This window comes from Myotis brandtii, unplaced genomic scaffold (genome assembly GCF_000412655.1).
Source record: "Myotis brandtii unplaced genomic scaffold, ASM41265v1 scaffold2288, whole genome shotgun sequence".
Lineage (NCBI taxonomy): Eukaryota > Metazoa > Chordata > Mammalia > Chiroptera > Vespertilionidae > Myotis > Myotis brandtii.
The window spans coordinates 53,498-76,039 of NW_005358597.1; the positions used below are offsets into that span (position 1 = coordinate 53,498).

Sequence of the window (22,542 nt, forward strand, 5' to 3'; positions counted from 1 at the left end):
GAACAGAGTTACTCATCCTCCTTTTTTTCCTGGCTTTCTTTTTCGCCTTTCGTTTGTCCACTTGAGTATCTGACCCATTTTCCCTAAGACCTAGGGAGTCCTAAGTCATATTTTCTTTTTTTTAAAAATATTTTTATTGATTTCAGAGAGGAAGGGAGAGGAAGAGAGAGATAGAAACATCAATGATGAGAGGGAATCATTGATTGGCTGCCTCCTGCAGGTTGTACCAAGCCCACAACCCAAGCCCTTGATCGGAATCGAACCTGGGACCCTTCGGTCCGACGCTCTCATCCACCAAGCCAAACCAGCTAGGGCCTAAATCATATTTTCAAACTTTTACAAGTATGTAACAATGAGTCTTTAAGTGACAGTGATCAGGCCTTCGCTTGGGGAGATGGCACTGCCAGACCAGTGAGGGTTCACCTTCACACCAACTTGGGAGAGGTCCCTGTGGGTGGAAGATTTCCTAGAGCAGCGGTTCTCAACCTGTGGGTCGAGACCCCTTTGGGGGTCGAATGACCCTTTCAAAGGGGTCGCCTAAGACCATCAGAAAACACATATTTAATTACATATTGTTTTTGTGATTAATCACTATGCTTTAATTATGTTCAATTTGTAACAATGAAAATACATCCTGCATATCAGATATTTACATTACGATTCATAACAGTAGCAAAATTACAGTTATGAAGTAGCAACGAAAATAATTTTATGGTTGGGGGTCACCACAACATGAGGAACTGTATTAAAGGGCTGAGGCATTAGGAAGGTTGAGAACCACTGATCCAGAGGGTTGGAGTAAATTTTGGCTTTATTGGTTATGTTTATTTTTTTTAAATAAGGAGAATGTATGATTGTGCTATTTGTATAATTAAAAGTTAAATACTTTAATAACATTTATTTTGGGGCCACCATTTAACATTTTTCCCCACTTCTACCATCTCTACAACAGGCTGGTCTACTGCACTGCCTCTGATATGTAGTCAAGCAGCCAGCGCAGCCGGGTGTCTCAGCTCTCCGCTGGGCACTGGCACCCACGGTGGCTGAAGCTGTTCCTAAACCCCAGTCCCTGTGGCGGAAGCTTTGTTTCCCTGGTCTCCTTGCTGACAGCCCCTGTTGCTTCCAGGAGACAGTATTTTAATTATCAATGTGGCTGGTTTACTGAAAAGCAAATCTTGATTTAATACTGTCATAGGTTTATTTTAGGTTGAGCTTTCTATTTCATCTTATTTCCATTCTTCTGCCTGTGTCGCCCTATCTTCACTTTCTCAGTAGTTTCTTATTGGCAGTGCTACTTTTTAAATAACGTGGCTAATAGTGGCACTTCTATTAGTTCCGGGTATGACTGATGGCAGCCTAAATTTTGGGGGTGTAGGAAAGGGCAGAAAAAGCTTGATTTATCTCTTGAATAATCCTATTTTCCCTGGTATAGTCTAAAACTAATTATTGAACCCAAATATCAGTATCTGAATGAAGATCCTTCTGGATTCAGCTGTTTCAGGGAATCTAAAACTGCTCCCTTGCTCCTCGCAAGTTTGGCTGGGTCACATACCAGGTGGTCAGTGAATGCAAGAGGTTAATATTTTACTGATTCTTGTGGGTTTTCTTTTTAAAAGGGACCATATGGGTGTATCTGTGAAATCTGCAGGGAATACCATTAACTGCATATAGGTATCCTAATGCTGCTTTTGAACGTCCCGTGCAGAAAGCGTCCTTTGAGAGAATGGATCACCTTCGACAGCTGCAGAACATCATCCAGGCCACGTCCCGAGAGATCATGTGGATCAACGACTGCGAGGAGGAGGAGCTGCTCTATGACTGGAGTGACAAGAACACCAACATCTCCCAGAAACAGGAGGCCTTCTCCGTAAGCTTGTCTCTAAGTAGTAGATGCTTGCCTGGAGGCGGGGATGAATGGACTCGCAATAATTTCATCAGCCTGTTGTAATCCAGCCTGTTAAAACGGTCATGAAAAACCATTCCTTTCAGTGACTTATGGGGGACAATGCATTAACTTCCCAGAAGATAGTAGATAGTGTAAGAATTAGTTCTCTCACATATCCTGGAGTGGTGTAGCGTAGTAGCAAGGTGCATTAAAACCTAGAATTAGGAAGTCGCAGTGTTTGTTGTAGCTCTGTCACTTTACCTGTGTGAATTTGGAGAGACATATCACCAGGCTGGCCTCAGCCACATACTGAGTGATGTCAAACGTCCTTTCCCATCCTAAAAATGCCAGAATTCTTGAGGAAAACATAACGAGGTTCTTTGGAGTTGTCCATTTCCAGATGCAGTTTGTCTTTAACATCCTGTGGTGGAAATGCTGGGAGGCCATTGGTGACTTCCCCTGAGGATTTGTTTTTCGTTCATTCACAGATACGCATGAGTCAACTGGAAGTTAAGGAAAAAGAGCTCAATAAGCTTAAGCAAGAAAGTGACCAGCTTGTCCTCAATCAGCATCCAGCTTCAGACAAAATTGAGGTAGGCGGCATGAGATTTACGTTTTCATTAGGATAAAATGGGAACCTAGACCAGAGCTTGACAGTCTTTTTCTGGAAAGGACCAAATAATATTATAGATTTGCCGGCCATTTGGTGTCTATTAAACTTATTTAACTGCCATTGTAGTGTGAAAACAACCGTAACAATATGTAAATGAATGAGTATGACCATAAAACTGTATGTATAAATGCAGGCAAGAGGGCCAGCTGTGGTCCTTGGGGCTGTAGTTTGCTGACCTCTGCCCTAGACTGCCCTCTGTGGGCTGTGCTCAAGGCTGACATTAGCTGGTAGCACTGGTAAGGTCATATTGGCTGTTAAAAAAATATAAGTATATCCGTATCAGTTGGTAAGAGTAATTGCCTTAAGCCCCTCAGGCCCTCACATGGGTGCCTGGGCCTCCCATGGTCTAGGGAAAGGGCTTGTGTGGTGGAGGAACCCTGTTCCAGGGCTGTCCCCAGTGTCTGTTCTCATTGGTCATTAGCTATGCCATTTGGGTGAATGTTTTGTCTAATACTCCTAGTGGTATCTATTTGTTAAAACTTGTTTTAAAATTTCATTTCTATCATATCAAGAGTTCCCAGTTGGAAAATTCTGTTTTTAATATTTGGAAAGAAGTTTCCTTAATTTGGAATTAGATAAAAAAAATATTTCATAGCTTTCATTCAGGCTCACATATCTGTGGTAGAATAGATGCCCCTATATGGCTGAGTGGTGGTGAGACAGCCGATGTTTTCTGGTTTCAGGCCTATATGGATACTCTGCAGACACAGTGGAGCTGGATTCTTCAGATCACCAAATGCATTGATGTTCATCTCAAAGAAAATGCTGCCTACTTTCAGGTTTTTATACTTAGTAATAATTTAATTGTCTTGTAGGTCATAATACCTTATCTTCTGAATGTTTTAAAAAGTACTGAAAACAATGTTCAAAGTATTGCATAAACACTACTTATTGGTTTTTAATTTAGAGGACCATAGATTGGTAACCTGGTCATTCACCAATCAAATAGTCTCCTATTGTCACATGAGTCAAAATATTTTTCTGGTTGTTCACCAAATAGTCTCCTATTGTCACATGAGTCAAAATATTTTCTGCTATGATCTTTTCCTTAGCCACTTAGCAACAGATTCTTAGGGAAGAGAGTCCTTGAAATAGAAATAGTAAATGATATTGCTTATTGAATTGCTTTTCATGGACACGGGATCACTTTTACCCTGAACAGTTTTTTGAAGAGGCTCAGTCAACTGAAGCCTACCTGAAGGGCCTCCAAGACTCCATCAGGAAGAAGTACCCCTGTGACAAGAACATGCCCCTGCAGCGCCTGCTGGACCAGATCAAGGAGCTGGAGGTACCATCTCAGGCCCAGGCCCTTGGCGGCCTTACACAGGGCAGATAAAATGCCCCCACCGACGCAGTTCAGACTGCGGATTTGCATTATTGTATAGAACATGTGTCTAAAGCTCAGACAAGCATTTTCTTCATCTCTCAGTGGCTTTTCTCAAAATAAATTTCTTTACATGCTCAGCTGCTGTTGAAAATTACTTTTGCTAAAGCAATTACTATTGCTCAAAATAAAAATGGAGAGGATAACATGAACATTCCTTTGGAAAAGCTTTCTTCAAGTTTTATCAACGTCAGCGTCCTTTTACACAATGATATTCTTTTCTGCCCATTTAATTCACGGCTCTGTAGCTTCTTGAGTTGCTTATTATGAAAGGTTCCCATAGTCCCTGAAGAAAGCTGAATTTGTGGCTTTTTACGGCTAATGCAAATACAGCAATATGTCATTTGTAATGTCACAGTAGCTACATTAATGCCATTTAAAGATCTTACCCAAAATTCACAGAGTATGTATGTTAAGGTATGATTTTATTTGCAATTGCAGAAAGAACGAGAGAAAATCCTTGAATACAAGCGTCAGGTACAGAACTTGGTGAACAAGTCCAAGAAGATTGTGCAACTGAAACCGCGGAACCCAGACTACAGAAGCAGCAAGCCCATTATCCTCAGGGCTCTGTGTGACTACAAACAAGACCAGGTGTGTACTCGTGTCTGCAGAGTGAAACAAAAGCGTTCCCTTCCTTTAGGTATTGACTTTTGTCCATCAAGAGAGCAGAACTTAGTGCAGGTTCCGGCCAGTGCCACAGTTAATGTCTTTTTGTGCACAAAGTAGCAAGCGCTGAGCAAGTGCGGCAGCTTTGTTCACAATCACATGATAGTGTCAATGATTAGGACAGGGCTTATTTTCAAACGCTTCTAAGTCTTCATGCTTTTTTTCTAATAGGCAAAACTTGTTAGTCTGTGATCATGCTTATCTTTAAACTTCTATCATGAGACATGTGAGCATCCTGCTGCATATAGAGTGCATGTCATTGCAGATTTTATGCAGTAATTGAGCATACCAATTCTGCAGGCACTGTGGTGAATACAAGTATTTGTATGGAAAGAGGACTTGTTTTCAGTAATTATTTATGTAATTCCCACAGCTCTATTTTCTTACAAAAATTATGGAGGACTTAAGAAATATAAAATGTGTTTAGTTGGTTAGATAAATGTTATAAAACAATGGAGTTATTTTACCATGCAGAAATGTTTTAAGAACTCATGTGGAGATGAGAAGAAGATAAAATGGAGATTGCAGTACCTGAATAGCAAGCTTGTTACATTTCACTAGTTAAGATAGTATCATATTTTAGCTACCCATTTTAAGAAACTATGTAGTGTTAACTTAGGAAGCTGTTTAGATGCTGGAGTCAATTTAGAAAGTTATTTTTCTGAGGATCTGATACCAGAATTTTTTATTTAAAAATTTTAAGAGCAAATGAATAAGACAAGTGACTCCCACACATTAAAATCTAATAAATAAAACACAAAATCACAAACAAAGAAAAGCCATGTGGTGAGTTTTTGCTTTATTAGTGGGTTCCCCAGGCTAACTTTGGCAAATTACTTCATCTAATTCCCTTTATACACACCTTGGAGGCTCACATGTATTATGTAAAGCATCAGTATTGTTGGGTTGTGTAAAGACAATCTTCAGTGGAGGAAAAACTAATAAGATAAAAAGCTCAAATAGTTTGCACATTTTCATTTCTGTTTCTATCTTTGAGAGAAAAGATAAAAGTGTGTACTCATGAATAAAGCCCAACCCGGGTTGCTTGCCTTACAGAAAATTGTGCACAAGGGGGATGAGTGCATCCTGAAGGACAACAATGAGCGCAGCAAGTGGTACGTGACTGGCCCCGGAGGCGTGGACATGCTCGTGCCCTCTGTCGGCCTGATTATTCCTCCTCCGAATCCTCTGGCTGTGGACCTCGCTGGCAAGTGAGTTGTTCAAGCTCCTCATACCCATGTCATGATGGGAGTGGGGAGAAATGGGGCAAATGCTTGTACAAGAAACCTAAACACACCGTTTGTCACTGTAACTACCCTCTCCCAAAAGGAACCTCATGGAGGTCCCCTTACAATGTCTTACAATTTTGTATTGAAGATACTATAGTTATTATGGGAGGATCAGAAAGAATGTCTGACTGTAAAAGGGCTAGAGTATGTAATTGTCATTTGCTTAAAAGGCATTGTTTCAAAGTGCTTCCTTTTTAGACAATCAGTAATCTTGCATGTAGCCATAAATATAAAGTGCTGTTAATATCAATATTCGTTCCTCAATAGGTGGAATATTCATTTTACACATTGTCCATGGCAGATTCTTCTAAATCGTTAGTTGTGGAAATCTTCAGCTCCCTCAGAATAGGGAGGGAAGCATAATGAGTCCTGTGTGTCGTTTCTAAGCCTTAGCAGCCATCAGCATTCTATGGCGCATTCTCCCTGAAGTCCTGCCCAGTGTTAGACCTCTGTCCACTAAAGAGTGTGTTCTGCAAACAAACAACGCACACCAAAAGAATCATACTGTGTATTTTGATCAAAATGATTGAAAATATACTAATAATAGAGGCCCAGTGCACAAAATTTGTGCATGAGTAGGGTTCTTAGGCCTGGCCAGTGATCAGGGCTGATTGGGCCTTCTGGCTGCCAGCGGGGGTCTTCCTTCCCTGGCTGCCGGCTGCCAGCCGGGGCCTTTCTTTGTTCCGCGCTGTCCCCTGGTGGTCAGCGCACATCATAATGAGCGATTGAACTCCCCGTCTCCAGGTCGAACTCCCGAGGGGACACTTTGCATATTAGCCTTTTGTATATATAGATAGATCATTGAGCATGTACTTTGGGGAGTAAATTAGTAAAAATGTATTGCAACATTGAATGTTTTGAAAATTATGCCTTCACCCATTACTGTCAGTTCTTCAGTTTTTTGTGCAGTCATGTAAGCATGGCCAGGTTTCCCGTAAGGGACATGGGAAAGTTTGAAAGCCAGCCTCAGCATGTTTCCCCTTTGGCTTCCTAGGATCGAGCAATACTACGAAGCCATCTTGGCTCTATGGAACCAACTCTACATCAACATGAAGAGCCTGGTGTCCTGGCACTACTGCATGATTGACATCGAGAAAATCAGGGCCATGACTATTGCCAAGGTATGTCCCCAGGACAACCCCAGGCTGCCTGGAAGAGGCACCAAGCTGCTCCCCACAGTGTGTGTGTTTCTGCTAGTCACACCTTCGAGTGGTGCAGCTAATGCTGTTATATCTCATTGAGAGAATCAGCTCAGCCTGCCATAGAGGTTCTGGCCTGTCCAATGTAGAATGGGAGGGATTCACATGTGGCTGGTTACAGACTGATTAAAGTTACCTGACAGGCCAGTAGTACCTGTGGAAAAGGTCCTATAATATTCTAGATCCTATTCTCTTTAGATGTAATGGAAAGTTAGGTCATAAATTATTGACTGGGTATCATAGAAGTAAAAGGTGGAATGAATTATTGGCAGAACATCAAAGCATTAGTTACACGAGATTGGTGGTTTTCAAATTGGGGTCTAAGAATTCCAGTGAGGGGGTCCTCTTGCAATGAGGAGAGGGGCTAGAAATGGGCCATTTTGGGCTCCCCTTAACCTTTACTCTTGTTAGTCAAAACAGCATTGCTGTGCTCTGCTTTACATTTGGGGCTTCTGAATAATATTTCCTTTGAAGAATATAATTCTGTAGGAAAAAAGAAATTGACAGCCCATTGCTATGTTTCTTAGGAGCAATCTGTACTGCCTCAAAGACCTTTTGTATCTCAATGGGCCTATGATGAGCATTGCCCCAAGCCCCCTTTAGCACAGGGTCCTTTTCAGCAGGCTTTCTCTTGGCCGGGCTATGGGGGCAACCATAAATCACTTTGCCTGGCTTCCTTCCAGCTGAAAACGATGCGGCAGGAAGATTACATGAAGACAATATCTGACCTTGAGTTACATTACCAAGAGTTCATCAGAAACAGCCAAGGCTCGGAGATGTTTGGGGATGACGACAAACGGAAGATGCAGTCGCAGTTCACAGACGCCCAGAAGCACTACCAGACGCTGGTCATCCAGCTCCCTGGCCACCCCCAGCACCAGACAGGTCGGTTTGGAGCATCTTTCTCTTTGTAGTAACGATCCATGCAGATTTAAAAAGAAAGTAGTTGGCATAAAACTAGTTACAGAATCATTTCTTTGGAAAATAATATATCAAAATTCATTTATACTCTAAATTTTCAGAATCAAATCAAAGGAAGTAGCTATATTTGTATGCAGTATCGATTTTTTTTTTTTGAGGTCTACCACCCTTCTAACTAGGAATTCTCTGATTTTTGCGGTCCTAACATATTTTTACAGTAACCACAACTGAAATCACTCATGTTGGTTCCTGCCAAGATGTCAACCATAATAAAGTAATTGAAGCCAACAGAGAAAATGACAAGCAGGAAACGTGGATGCTGATAGAGCTCCAGAAGATTCGCAGGCAGATGGAGCTCTGCGAGGGCAGGATGGCTCTTAAAAACACCCTTCTGGCAGACCAAGGGTCTTCTCACCACATCACAGTGAAGATAAACGAGCTAAAGGTATTTTGATATTTTGTCTGATTCCCGGTGTATTTATATTTATATGCAAACTATTTTTTAAAACTCCCGGTTTTAATATGTATAGGCAAGAAACATTCATTTTCGAGAAAACGGGTTTCTGGCATGATTTCTTTTTTTCTTTCCCATGCTTCCAGATTTGTAGACGTTTACCAGGCTGGGGATTAGCCACTTTTGCTGTTAGGTTGTGGGTTGCTGAATCAAGCTACAGTGTTTTCCCTGTGTGCCATGTAGTACTTTGTTCATTTCAAACGTTTCACCAACATTAATTTGGCTTCTGCCTACAACAGCCTGTGATATGGGCTAGACAGGTGGAATTATCTTTTTTTTTTTTTTTAATGTTTTTATTGCCTTCAGAGAGGAAGGGAGAGGGAGATAGAAATATCAATGATGAGAGAGAATCATTGATCGGCCGCCTCCTGCACGCCCCCCACTGGGGATCGAACCCACAACCTGGGCATGTGCCCTGACAGGGAATTGAACTGTGACCTCCTGGTTCACAGGTCAACGCTCAACCGCTGAGCCATGCTGTCCGGGCAGGTGGAATTATCTTTATTTGTAGACAGGAAACTGGTGCTGAGAGATTTGGTTGGTGGAGTAAAAACTCAAAGCCACTGGTGGAGCTGGGACCACAGCCCAGGTGTTTCAGCTTGTAGCTCAGTCTTCTCTGCCCAGCCACACCTGGGCACTGCATTGGCATGTCCTAGGTGTAAATTGTAAGTAAGGGGTCACGTTGCACAGTGTTTGTAAGGCCACCCTGAAGAAGGAAGGAAAGGTCAAGTCAGTCCCTTTCTTGAATCCTTTACCTTTATTGAACTTTCAAAGGACAAACACGATCACAGGAATCACACAATTAAATCAAGAAAGTGTTCCTTCTTTTTTGACAGAGTGTGCAGAATGATTCCCAAGCAATTGCTGAAGTCCTCAACCAGCTTAAAGATATGCTAGCTAACTTCAGAGGTTCGGAAAAATATTGCTATTTACAGAATGAGGTATTTGGGCTGTTTCAGAAACTGGAAAACATCAATGGCGTTACAGATGGCTACTTAAATAGGTAATCACAACTAATGCTTTATCTCAGACATTTTGCTTTGCTCAAGCTCCATTTTATCACACTTATTTGCTTTATAAGCTTGGCTTGCTGAATCCTTTGCCTCACAGTTTCTGTTGTCACTAGAGGCTTAGTTAACATTCTGTGCTTTTGAGAGAGACTCCTCTAGCCAAGGGTGTCGATTTCACTGCACTGAGATCTAACTTATCTTACAACTCAGATATGCTCTAAGGGCTGGAGCTTAGAATTCCCCAGTTAATGCAGAATGGTGGTCTGAAGCATGATGGGGGAGCGGGAGGGGTATATTGCTCCTGCAGCTTATAAACTAGGCAAAAAATTTATCTGCTTTACTATTGTCCTCTTTCATTAATAGTAGCAGGAGCCAGAGGTTCAAAGTTTAATGAAATCATGGGCAATGCTGTTTGCCTCTTTTGGTCTTTACAGCTTATGCGCAGTGCGAGCACTGCTCCAGGCCATCCTCCAAACAGAAGACATGTTAAAGGTTTACGAAGCCAGACTCACCGAAGAGGAAACTGTCTACCTGGATCTGGACAAAGTGGAAGCTTACCGCTGTGGACTGAAGGTAATGTGAAGGGACGCCACAGGGGCCCAGGTATGGGAAGTAATAAGGGACTCAGTTCCAGTGATAAAGCTTCACCAAGTTTTCATGGATTCGAGGACCAAATTTTGTTGGCCACACATGTTGATATTAATTGTTATCTCTAATACACTGCTTTTCAGAGTGCATTAGTAGGAACTATGTGAGAAAGTAATTTGTGGTGAGATTAGTCTGTGGAATGCCTAGCTAAACGTAGTTAAACTGGTTTCTATACTCTGGGATTTCTCAGAGCCATTAATACATTAATACATGTTATAATTATTCAGGAAAAGGATGGAGTGTAATATTTAGCATTTCTCAAACTAATTTACCCATTGAATCCTTTTTTAATGGGGTAGCACAAGGAACTAAATCACTGGCACATTTATTGGGAAATGAAATCAGTAAATATATTTTCCTGAATTGATCATCACTTAAAAATATGAATATTTTATAGAGTTTTATAAAAAAAATTTTATTTGGTGATTTGCAGTGAGACATGAAGTAGATGAGATGAATTTATACTCTTTTTTTCTCTGATGACAGAAAATTAAAACTGACTTGAACTTGAAGAAGTCATTGTTGGCCACCATGAAGACAGAACTGCAGAAAGCCCAGCAGATCCACTCCCAGACTTCACAGCAGTATCCACTTTATGACCTGGATCTGGGCAAGTTCAGTGAAAAAGTCACACAGTTGACAGATCGCTGGCAAAGAATAGATAAACAGATAGACTACAGGTATGCCAGCCTTCTTCTGCACTTTCTTCCCAATTGTTTGTTCCTAAGATAATGGCACTTGAAATAATCACTATAAAAATAATGGTTTGGTTTTGTATGTAAGTTAGTACAGGTGTTCTATTTATGGACGGCCTGTAGATAGCTTTGTTGGAAATAGAAAGACAGTACATCACAATAGCCAAGCTTGAACCAACCCAAGCCAGGTGCCATTCAGGTTCTTGGGGAAATAGTAGAAGACATTGATCAAGCTCTTTTGTGCCCCATAAACAAACTCTTGTAATGATTATTGGAGGAAGCAGATATGTTCTCACTAAAAGTTTATGAAAATTAAATCTTAACCAAAGAAATGCTTTATTGTACACGAGGTTTTAAAAATATCTCCTGAATCTTGCTTGTAGTTCATTTTGTTAGCAGTGCTTTTTATTTATTTTACTTATTTTTTTAATCATCACTGAGGATATGTTTTTATTGATGAAAGAGAGAGAGAAAGAGAGAGAGACATCGATGTGAGAGAGAAACATTGATTGGTTGCCTCCTGTACACACCTTGACCAGGGATCGAACTTGCAGCCTGGGTATGTGTCCTGACTGGGAATCGAATCTGCAACCTTTTGGTGTATGGGATGACGCTCCAACCAATTAAGTCACCTGGCCAGGGCTACCAGTGCTTTTAAAAAACATCTTTATTGTTAGGTAATTCACATGCCATATAGATCATTCATTTAATGTGTACAATTCAGTGGTTTTTAGTATATTCAGAATTGTGTAACCATCGCTACAATCTAAATTAGAACATTTTTGTCATCCTCACAAAGAAACCCTCTACCCACCAGCCATCACTACCACCCAACTTTCTGTCTGTATAGGTTTGCCTGTTCTGGACATTTCATATCAATGGAATCAAACAATATATGGTCATTTGCAGTTGGCTTTTTTCACTTAGAATGTTTTCAAGGTTCACACATGGTGTAGCATGTGTTAGTACTGCATTTCTTTTATGGCTGAATAATATTTTATGTATGGATATATTACATTTTGTTTATCCTTTCATCCATTGATGGATATTTTGGTTGTTTCCAGTTTTTTACTATTGTGAAAAAATGCTGCTGTGAACATTCATGTACAACTTTTTGTGTGGATGTATGTTTTCATTTCTCTTGGGTAAATATGAAGTGGAATGGCTTGGTCATATAGGAGCTCTCTATAAAATACTTTGAGGGACAACTGCAGTGCTTTAACAATTTCAATAATTTTATCTGTGCTTTCTCTAGATTATGGGACCTGGAGAAACAAATCAAGCAACTGAGGAATTATCGTGATAACTACCAGGCTTTCTGCAAGTGGCTCTATGATGCCAAACGCCGCCAGGATTCCTTAGAATCCATGAAGTTTGGAGATTCCAACACAGTCATGCGATTTTTAAATGAGCAGAAGGTAAAAGTCAACTTGTCATTCCATAGCCGTTTTGAAATTACTTGGGTATAGGCTGTATTTTTCTCTGGTTTTCATAGCAGTGCCTGTGTTTGAAATGATTAATATTACTAGCCTATTCTGTGAATGCTTAAAAGGCTGCCTAGAGGAAAACAATTGAGATATTTACAAAGAAATACAGTTATGACTATAGAAATAATGTAATATTATACTAAAGTATTTTTATAAATTGAGTTAAAAGGACCAGAAAAGAATTCTGACTGGAAAGCAACCTTTTGAGTAGATAAGAAGTTGAAGAGCTTTGTTCTATTTTCTGAATAGAACATATGCACATCTCTTAAGGTTTAACTGTGAGAATAGGAGGCCAGTACATGTAGTAATAAACCGAGAGAGAAAAAACAAGTAACAAAGGTTAAAAAGTGAAATAACATTTCTTTTTAAATATATATACACTTTAACATTTGTAAATAACATTTTATTTTCTTATATAGAACTTGCATAATGAAATTTCTGGCAAACGAGACAAATCAGAAGAAGTACAAAAAATTGCTGAACTTTGTGCAAATTCAATTAAGGTATGCTGCTTTTACAAAGAATGTTGGTATTTCATCAAGAATATTATTCACTGCATTATTTTCTGATTCAGTTTCAAGATTATAAACTTCTTGAGGATAGCAATTATGGATTTTATATATTCTTTCCTAAACAAACCATAAAAATTTGTTATCCATTAATATGAATTCATTACACATTGACAATACATGTGGGGCTGGGCTGGTCCTCATTCTCTAGACCAGTGATGGCAAACCTATGACACGCGTGTCAGAGGTGACACGCGAACTCACTTTTTGGTTAATTTTTCTTTGTTAAATGGCATTTAAATATATAAAATAAATATCAAAAATATAAGTCTTTGTTTTACTATGGTTGCAAATATCAAAAAATTTCTATATGTGACACGGCACCAGAGTTAAGTTAGGGTTTTCAAAATGCTGCCGAGCTCAGGTTCTCCATCACTGCTCTAGACTGATGGCATGTGCAAAATTCTCCAGTTAGCATATAAAGATGTAATGCTTGGTTTAATAATTTAATATTAGCTGCGTGGGCACTAGCTACATATGATAGCCTTTGGAGTTGGTCATTAGCAATACAGTTTGATATTTTGAAATGTGGAGTGGTAGCTGTCAGTGACTATAAGTTCACGAAGTATGTATTTCTTAAACTCTATTATTCTGCAGGATTATGAACTCCAGCTGGCATCATACACCTCAGGACTGGAAACACTACTGAACATACCTATTAAGAGAACCATGGTTCAGTCTCCTTCTGGGGTGATTCTGCAAGAGGTATGTATGTCATTACATATCTCTTAGTGCCTGCCCTTCCTTCTGCCTCCTCCCTTTTCCCTGTCTTCTTCCTGTCTTCCCTGCAGTCCTAAATTCATCTTTTGTTATAGGGTATCCACTCAAAAAGGTTGAATAGAAGGTTATGTTCCTTCTAGTGTGAGTGATCAGTATGTGATGCATTTTAGGAAATGATCAGTAGAAGTCTGAATCTGTTGTCTATTTATTAGAATTTTTGCAGAAATTAGGCTTAAATTCTGAATTTAATGAGGGAGACTTTAAAAAGTGGAAAATATCTTGTGGATTTTTAGAAGACAACTTTTCCCTAAAAAATTGTCAGAGAACTTCACCTGTCAGATGGTTTAGGACAAGGGTGGGAAATGTCTGGCCTAAGGGCCATATAAGGCCCTTGACACAATTTGGTCTGGCCCTGCCAAGGCATTAGGGGTGAGTTATTAAATGTTTGACCAAATATAGCAAGCTAATTTTTAAGTTGATAAAACTTAATTTACTCCTCATTTCTAATACTTGAATTGAGTTGTATGGCCCATGAATGATGTTATAAATATCCAAATGGCCCTTGGCAGAAAAAAGGTTCCCCATCCCTGGTTTAGGGAAAACACCCTGTAGTGCTAAGGATGGAATACAATGTTTTTAGCCCTTTTTATGTTGATGTACTCCTAGAATTTGTCATTAGCATGCATGAAAGAAGGGAATTCACTGTTTAAATTATAATTTTGCTATTTCATTGTTTTATAAAACAAAATCGGTCAACATGCATAGGGCTATTTTGGAATGTAATAATCTTTTTTATCTTCTTTCACTCTGTTTCTCCAAGGCTGCAGACATGCATTCTCGGTACATAGAACTAATTACAAGATCTGGAGACTATTACAGATTCTTAAGTGAGATGCTGAAGAGTTTGGAAGACCTGAAGGTAATTTTTATTTATTTTATTTCCTTGAAGCATCAAAAAGTTAGAGTAGAACCTTATTAATACTGTCTCATTATAACATGGATTTGGGCATACTTACTGGTAAAACTGTTTTTCTACATAATTAGTATAATATAGTTTGCTCATGAGCCTGGGGTTAGTCCCATGCTCTAGTACACTGCTCAAAATGCTTTAGGTAATATTTACAAAACTATAGCTATTTTACCTTTCCCCAAACCAGTAATTTCATTTATAGTTTGGTCAAGGAATTTACTTTATTTCTTTGTGTTAAATCAAGACTAAGAACGTACTGGATGATAGCTGCATTTGAATATTTCATGTTGAGTGATTGTTTAATTTACTCCTCATTTCTAATATTTGAATTGAGTTTATATGGAAACTCACTGTATTCCTTGAAATAAAGCAAACATAATTTATGAAATCATAAGCTTTTGTTTTTGGAAGAAAGTACTTCATTTATAGATGAGGAAGCTGAAACTCAAAGGTATATCATTTGCTAAGATCATACAAGCAGTTGAAAAATTATGAGGAAAATACAGATTTCTTGAATTTTTGTCAAGTAGTTTTTGTCTTATATCCCTCTATATGTGTGTGCTTATATGTGTGGTATGTGTGTGCTTGTATATGTATCAGTATGTGTGCATGTATGCAGGTGTGTAAAGAGAAATGAAAATGTACACTGGTCTGGGAGGGGGCAAGTATTGTTTCCTTCTTGTGATATGATGTGTTTTTGTTTCAACATGTTTCTGATTTTACTTTTGTAGCTGAAAAATACGAAGATTGAAGTTTTAGAAGAGGAGCTTAGACTGGCCCGAGATGCTAACTCTGAAAACTGCAATAAGAACAAATTCCTGGATCAGAACCTGCAGAAATATCAGACAGAGTGTTCCCAGTTCAAAGCAAAGCTTGTGAGCCTGGAGGAACTAAAGAGACAAGCTGAGCTGGATGGAAAGGCAGCTAAGCAAAATCTAGACAAGTGCTACGGCCAAATAAAAGAACTCAATGAGAAGATCACCAGACTGACTTATGAGATTGAAGATGAAAAGAGAAGAAGAAAGGCTGTGGAAGACAGATTTGACCAACAGAAGAGTGACTATGACCAACTGCAGAAAGCCAGGCAATGTGAAAAGGAGAGCCTTGGTTGGCAAAAAATAGAGTCTGAAAAAGCCATCAAAGACAAGGAGTTCGAGATAGAAAGGTTGAGGATTCTTCTGCAGGAGGAGAGTGCCCGGAAGAGAGAATATGAAAATGAGCTGGCAAAGGTAAGAAACCACTATAATGAGGAGATGAGTAATTTAAGGAACAAGTTTGAAACAGAGATTAACATTACGAAGACCACCATCCAGGAGATAAGCATGCAAAAGGAGGATGATTCCAAAAACCTTAGAAACCAGCTTGACAGACTCACAAGGGAAAATCGAGATCTGAAGGATGAGATCGTCAGGCTGAATGACAGCATCCTGCAGACCACTGAGCAGCGAAGGCGGGCTGAGGAAGATGCCCTTCAACAAAAAGCCTGTGGCTCTGAGACGATGCAAAAGAAGCAGCAGCTGGAGATAGAGCTTAAGCAGGTCATCCAGCAGCGCTCAGAGGACAATGCAAGACACAAGCAGTCCCTGGAGGAGGCTGCAAAAACCATTCAGGACAAAAACAAGGAGATTGAAAGACTCAAAGTTGATTTTCAGGATGAGGCGAAGCGCCGCTGGGAATATGAAAATGAACTGGCTAAGGTAAGAAACAATTACGACGAGGAAATCATTAGCTTAAAAAACCAGTTTGAGACCGAGATCAACATCACCAAGACGACCATCCACCAGCTCACCATGAAGAGGGAAGAGGACACCAGTGGCTACCGAGCCCAGATAGATAACCTCACTAGAGAAAACAGGAGCCTCTCTGAAGAAGTAAAGAGGCTGAAGAACACTTTAGCCCAGACCACAGAGAATCTCAGGAGGGTTGAAGAAAACGTCCAGCAGCAAAAGGCCACGGGCTCGGAGATGTCTCAGAGAAAGCAGCAGCTGGAGATTGAGCTGAGACAGGTCACTCAGATACGAACAGAAGAGAGCCTGAGATACAAGCAGTCTCTTGATGATGCTGCCAAGACCATCCAGGACAAAAACAAAGAGATAGAGAGATTAAAACAACTTATAGAAACAGAGACCAATGAACGACAATTCCTGAAAGATGAAAATGCTAAATTACAAAGAACCCAGTTTGACCTGCAGAAAGCAAATGACAGTGCAACAGAGACGATAAGCAAATTGAAGGTTCACGAGAAAGAACTAACACGCCTGAGAATCGACTATGAAAGGATTTCCCAGGAGAGGACCGTGAAGGACCAGGACATCACAAGATTCCAGAATTCTCTGAAAGACTTGCAGTTGCAGAAACAGAAAGTGGAGGAGGAGCTGATGCGGCTGAAGAGGACGGCCTCAGAAGACTCCTGCAAGAGGAAGCAGCTAGAGGAGGAACTAGAAGGCATGAGGAGGTCTTTGAAGGAGCAAGCGATAAAAATCACCAGCCTGACCCAGCAGCTGGAGCAGGTGTCCATCATTAAGAAAAGGAGCGAGGATGACCTCCGGCAGCAGAGGGATGTGCTGGACGGTCACGTGAGGGACAAGCAGAGGACCCAGGAAGAGCTGAGGAGGCTGGCCTCGGAGGTAGAGGCCCTGAGGCGCCAGTTGCTCCAGGAACAAGAAAATGTCAAACAGGCTCACGTAAGGAATGAGCATTTCCAGAAGGCGATAGAAGATAAAAGCAGGAGCTTAAATGAAAGCAAAATAGAAATCGAGAGGCTGCAGTCTCTCACAGAGAACTTGACCAAGGAGCACTTGATGTTGGAGGAAGAACTACGGAACCTGAAGCTGGAATATGATGAGCTCAGGAGGGGCCGAAGTGAAGCCGATAGTGATAAAAACGCAACCATCTCTGAACTAAGAAGCCAACTGCAGATCAGCAACAACCGAACCCTGGAACTGCAGGGGCTGATTAATGATTTACAGAGAGAGAGGGAAAATTTGAGACAGGAAATTGAGAAATTCCAAAAGCAGGCTTTAGAGGTATTCACAGCTCCACTGTCTCTCAAATAATTCACTTCATTGTCATCTTACCTGAACTGTGCTCTTGTTACTGAGATGGATGCTTGTAGAAAGTCTACTTTTTCTTTTTATTACTGTACTATCTGTCATCATCCAGGCAACTGCTTTAAAGTAGCTTCAGTGCTTTTTGCACTTCCACTCTGTCACTGTGTCAATGCCAATTTGTGTGTAACCTGTGTTTGGCTCTGCTTTTAGAACTTTAGCATAGGCATAACATCTGAGATCAATTCCTCTGAGTGTCTCACTCTATTTTATAGAAGATAGCTCTTACTTAGTGAGCTATGACCTATATTTTTAATTTAAAATTTCCTAAATAAAAGCCATGTCATAGGCGTTTTCTATGCAATTTTAAAATCACCTTTTCTCTCTTGCTTGCATGCTTTTTCTGCATGCATTATTCTACTCTCTAGATCATGGCCCCACTTGTTTGGCTTTTATTTTTTTAACCCCTAAATTTAAAAACAACTTCTTTAGCTTCTAATACATTTGACTTCTATAGACAATATTTGTGTGGGGCTGGGTGTGGGTTATGTGTATATTTGCAAAGATTTTTATTGCTTTTTAAAACATGTTAGTATAACTGTAACAGGTGAGGTGTAGGTATAGCAGGTGTAATTAATTACCTAGAACACAACTGCTATATTTTTTTGAAACTTAATTGCTGTTAAGAACAAGACAGGTCTACAACTTCTAGTTCCTTTTATGGGGGAATAAAAGTAAGTATGAAGCCATTTCGCAAAGTGGCAACATAAATCTACAGAATTTTTTCATGAATTTATAAGATAACAAAATAACAGTATACCCAGGGAAACAAAGAAAAGAAAATAAGCAAGTTTTTTTTTTTTTAGATAATGTAGGAAAAGAGGTTAAATTATGGTAGTCATATGATATGATTCAAACATGTTTTTCCCATTTCTTTCTTTTTAAATTACAGGCATCTAATAGGATTCATGAATCAAAGAGCCAGTGCACGCAGGTGGTGCAGGAAAGAGAGAGCCTGCTGGTGAAAATCAAGGTTCTGGAGCAAGACAAGATCAGGCTGCAGAGGCTGGAGGAAGAGCTGAACCGCGCCAAAGCAACCCTAGAGGCAGAAAGCAGGGTGAAACAGCGCCTTGAGTGTGAGAAACAGCAAATCCAGAATGACCTGAACCAGTGGAAAACTCAATATTCCCGCAAAGAAGAGGCTATTAGAAAGATAGAGTCAGAAAGAGAAAAGAGCGAGAGAGAGAAGAACAGCCTTAGGAGTGAGATCGAAAGACTCCAGGCTGAGATCAAGAGGATTGAAGAGAGGTGCAGGCGAAAGTTGGAGGATTCTACCAGAGACACACAGTCCCAGTTGGAAACAGAACGTTGCCGACTTCAGAGGGAAATCGATAAACTCAAACAGCGCCCATATGGATCCCATCGGGAGACCCAGACTGAGTATGAATGGACTGTTGACTCCTCCAAGCTGGTATTTGATGGACTGAGGAAGAAGGTGACGGCGATGCAGCTCTACGAGTGCCAGCTGATTGACAAAACAACCTTGGACAAACTGCTGAAGGGGAAAAAGTCAGTGGAAGAAGTTGCTTCTGAAATCCAGCCTTTCCTTCGGGGCGCAGGAGCTATCGCTGGAGCTTCTGTTTCCCCTAAGGAAAAGTACTCTTTGGTAGAGGCCAAGAGAAAGAATCTAATCACCCCAGAATCCACAGTCATGCTTCTGGAGGCCCAGGCAGCTACAGGTGGTATAATTGATCCCCATAGGAATGAGAAGCTGACGGTTGACAATGCAATAGCTCGGGACCTCATTGATTTCGATGACCGACAACAGATATATACGGCAGAAAAAGCTATCACTGGTTTTGATGACCCATTTTCAGGCAAGACAGTATCCCTTTCAGAAGCCATCAAGAAAAATTTGATTGATAGAGAAACCGGAATGCGTCTGCTGGAAGCCCAGATCGCTTCAGGGGGTGTAGTGGACCCTGTGAACAGTGTCTTTTTGCCAAAAGATGTAGCCTTGGCCCGTGGGCTGATTGACAGAGATTTGTATAGGTCCCTGAATGATCCCCGAGATAGTCAGAAAAACTTTGTGGATCCAGTCACCCAAAAGAAGGTCAGTTACATGCAGCTGAGGGAACGGTGCAGAATTGAACCTCACACTGGTCTGCTCTTTCTGTCGGTACAGAAGAGAAGTATGTCCTTCCAAGGAATCAGACAGCCTGTGACCGTTTCTGAGCTAGTGGATTCTGGCATATTGGGACTATCCACTGTAAATGAACTGGAATCAGGTCGAATTTCCTATGATGAAGTTGGTGAGAGGATTAAGGACTTCCTTCAGGGTTCAAGCTGCATAGCAGGCATTTATAATGAGACCACAAAACAGAAGCTTGGCATTTATGAGGCCATGAAGATTGGCTTGGTCCGACCTGGTACTGCTCTGGAGTTGCTGGAAGCCCAAGCAGCTACTGGCTTTATAGTGGATCCTGTTAGCAACTTGAGGTTAACAGTGGAGGAAGCCTATAAAAGAGGTCTGGTGGGTATTGAGTTCAAAGAGAAACTCCTGTCTGCAGAACGGGCTGTCACTGGGTATAATGACCCTGAAACAGGAAACATTATCTCTTTGTTCCAAGCGATGAACAAGGAACTCATTGAGAAGGGCCACGGCATTCGATTATTAGAAGCACAGATTGCAACAGGTGGGATCATCGACCCGAAGGAGAGCCATCGATTACCAGTTGACATGGCCTACAAGCGGGGCTACTTTAATGAGGAGCTCAGTGAGATTCTCTCAGATCCAACTGATGACACAAAAGGATTTTTTGACCCAAACACTGAGGAAAATCTTACCTATCTACAGCTAAAAGAAAGATGCATCAAGGATGAGGAAACAGGGCTCTGTCTACTGCCTCTGAAAGAAAAGAAGAAGCAGGTGCAGACATCGCAGAAGAATACCCTGAGGAAGCGTAGAGTGGTCATCGTGGACCCAGAAACCAACAAGGAGATGTCTGTTCAGGAGGCTTACAAGAAGGGCCTTATCGATTATGAAACTTTTAAGGAGCTATGTGAGCAGGAGTGTGAGTGGGAAGAAATAACCATCACTGGGTCTGACGGCTCCACCAGGGTGGTCCTGGTAGATAGAAAGACAGGCAGTCAGTATGATATTCAAGATGCTATTGACAAGGGCCTTGTTGACAGGAAGTTCTTTGAACAGTACCGATCCGGCAGCCTCAGCCTCACTCAATTTGCTGATATGATCTCCTTGAAAAATGGTGTTGGCAACAGCAGTGGCATGGGTGGTAGTGTCAGTGATGAAGTTTTTAGCAGCTCCCGACATGAGTCAGTAAGTAAGATTTCCACCATATCCAGTGTCAGGAATTTGACTATCAAGAGCAGCTCTCTGTCTGACCCCCTGGAGGAATCAAGCCCCATTGCAGCCATCTTTGACATAGAGAACCTGGAGAAGATCTCCATTGCAGAAGGCATAGAGCGGGGCATTGTGGATAGCATCACTGGTCAGAGGCTTCTGGAGGCTCAGGCCTGCACAGGCGGCATTATCCATCCAACCTCCGGTCAGAAGCTGTCACTGCAGGATGCGATCTCCCAGGGCCTGGTTGATCAAGAGATGGCTACCAGGCTGAAGCCTGCTCAGAAAGCCTTCATTGGCTTTGAAGGTGTGAAGGGAAAGAAGATGTCGGCAGCAGAGGCAGTGAAAGAAAAATGGCTTCCATATGAGGCTGGCCAGCGCTTCATGGAGTTCCAGTACCTCACAGGAGGCCTAGTTGACCCCGAAGTGCATGGGAGGATAAGCGTTGAGGAAGCCATCAGAAAGGGGTTTATCGATGGCCGAGCAGCTCAGAGGCTGCAAGATATCAGCAGCTATGCCAAAATCCTGACCTGCCCCAAAACCAAATTGAAAATATCCTATAAGGATGCCATGAATCGCTCCATGGTGGAAGATGTCACTGGCCTACGCCTTCTGGAGGCCGCCTCTGTTTCATCCAAGGGCTTGCCGAGCCCTTATAACATGTCTTCTGCTCCAGGCTCCCGCTCCGGCTCCCGCTCTGGATCTCGCTCGGGCTCCCGCTCTGGTTCCCGCAGTGGGTCCAGGAGAGGAAGCTTTGATGCAACAGGGAATTCTTCCTACACTTACTCCTCCTACGCCTTTAGCAGCAGCTCTATTGGGCACTAGTAGTCAGTTAGAAATGGTTGCTATACCTTGACTTCATTTATATGCATTTTTTCACTTTATTAAATAATAAAGAAAATCTAATGCTTGCAATATAGTGATAGAATTTTCTGTGCTTAAGAAAACATTGCCAGGGTTAAATCAAGTAGTAAAGGCGGTTCTGGCTTTTTATCTTCTTAGCTCACCTTACCTATTGTAATACACTGAATGTAGTGTATATGAAGTGGTAATCAGTTGTAAGGATAGCACAAATTGAATTTAGAATTTGTTTTTCTTCTGTTTTTAGATTTTTGATCCATTCTTCTTGAATATTTTTTGGCCTATAATACAGATTTCTGTTCTTGGAGATGAAAATTAGATTGATTACTAATATTTTAGTCATCATTTTGTTTCTCATCTAAATATTCCCATTTTCTGTATTAGTAGATAGTACCCCTCCCCAAGAAAAACCCACCCAAGAAAACCCACCCAAAACTAAGCATTTTGGGATGAGTCTCCTTTTAGTTTTAGAATGAGGATTATATGACCCATATACTCTCCTGTATCTGTTTGGTTTGGTATTAATTTGTATGTGCATAATAGCAGCAATCTTTGCTTTCCTTTGGTCAAAGTTTTCTGTTTATTTTGCTTGTCATTTTCAATGTACTTTAAAAAGATGTCTATGAAGGTTGCTGTT

The 22,542-nt window shown here is 40.9% G+C and overlaps 1 protein-coding gene across 1 annotated transcript in view; it reads left to right on the top strand.

Annotated features, from left to right (window-relative positions):
• The window catches only part of DSP (desmoplakin), a gene marked incomplete at its 5' end in the record, with an annotated part of 29,620 nt that extends 7,661 nt beyond the window's left edge, over window positions 1-21,959 (top strand). Inside the window, 18 exons of the mRNA XM_014539769.1 lie at window positions 1,649-1,867; window positions 2,374-2,478; window positions 3,242-3,337; window positions 3,721-3,846; window positions 4,384-4,536; window positions 5,668-5,822; window positions 6,895-7,021; window positions 7,783-7,984; window positions 8,239-8,465; window positions 9,371-9,537; window positions 9,979-10,117; window positions 10,679-10,872; window positions 12,143-12,305; window positions 12,794-12,877; window positions 13,541-13,648; window positions 14,484-14,582; window positions 15,365-17,659; window positions 18,633-21,959. Of these exons, the coding sequence (XP_014395255.1) occupies window positions 1,649-1,867; window positions 2,374-2,478; window positions 3,242-3,337; window positions 3,721-3,846; window positions 4,384-4,536; window positions 5,668-5,822; window positions 6,895-7,021; window positions 7,783-7,984; window positions 8,239-8,465; window positions 9,371-9,537; window positions 9,979-10,117; window positions 10,679-10,872; window positions 12,143-12,305; window positions 12,794-12,877; window positions 13,541-13,648; window positions 14,484-14,582; window positions 15,365-17,659; window positions 18,633-21,869 (7,896 nt within the window). The remainder of the gene's footprint in view (window positions 1-1,648; window positions 1,868-2,373; window positions 2,479-3,241; window positions 3,338-3,720; window positions 3,847-4,383; window positions 4,537-5,667; window positions 5,823-6,894; window positions 7,022-7,782; window positions 7,985-8,238; window positions 8,466-9,370; window positions 9,538-9,978; window positions 10,118-10,678; window positions 10,873-12,142; window positions 12,306-12,793; window positions 12,878-13,540; window positions 13,649-14,483; window positions 14,583-15,364; window positions 17,660-18,632) is intronic.
• Between the last annotated feature and the right edge of the window lie 583 nt (window positions 21,960-22,542).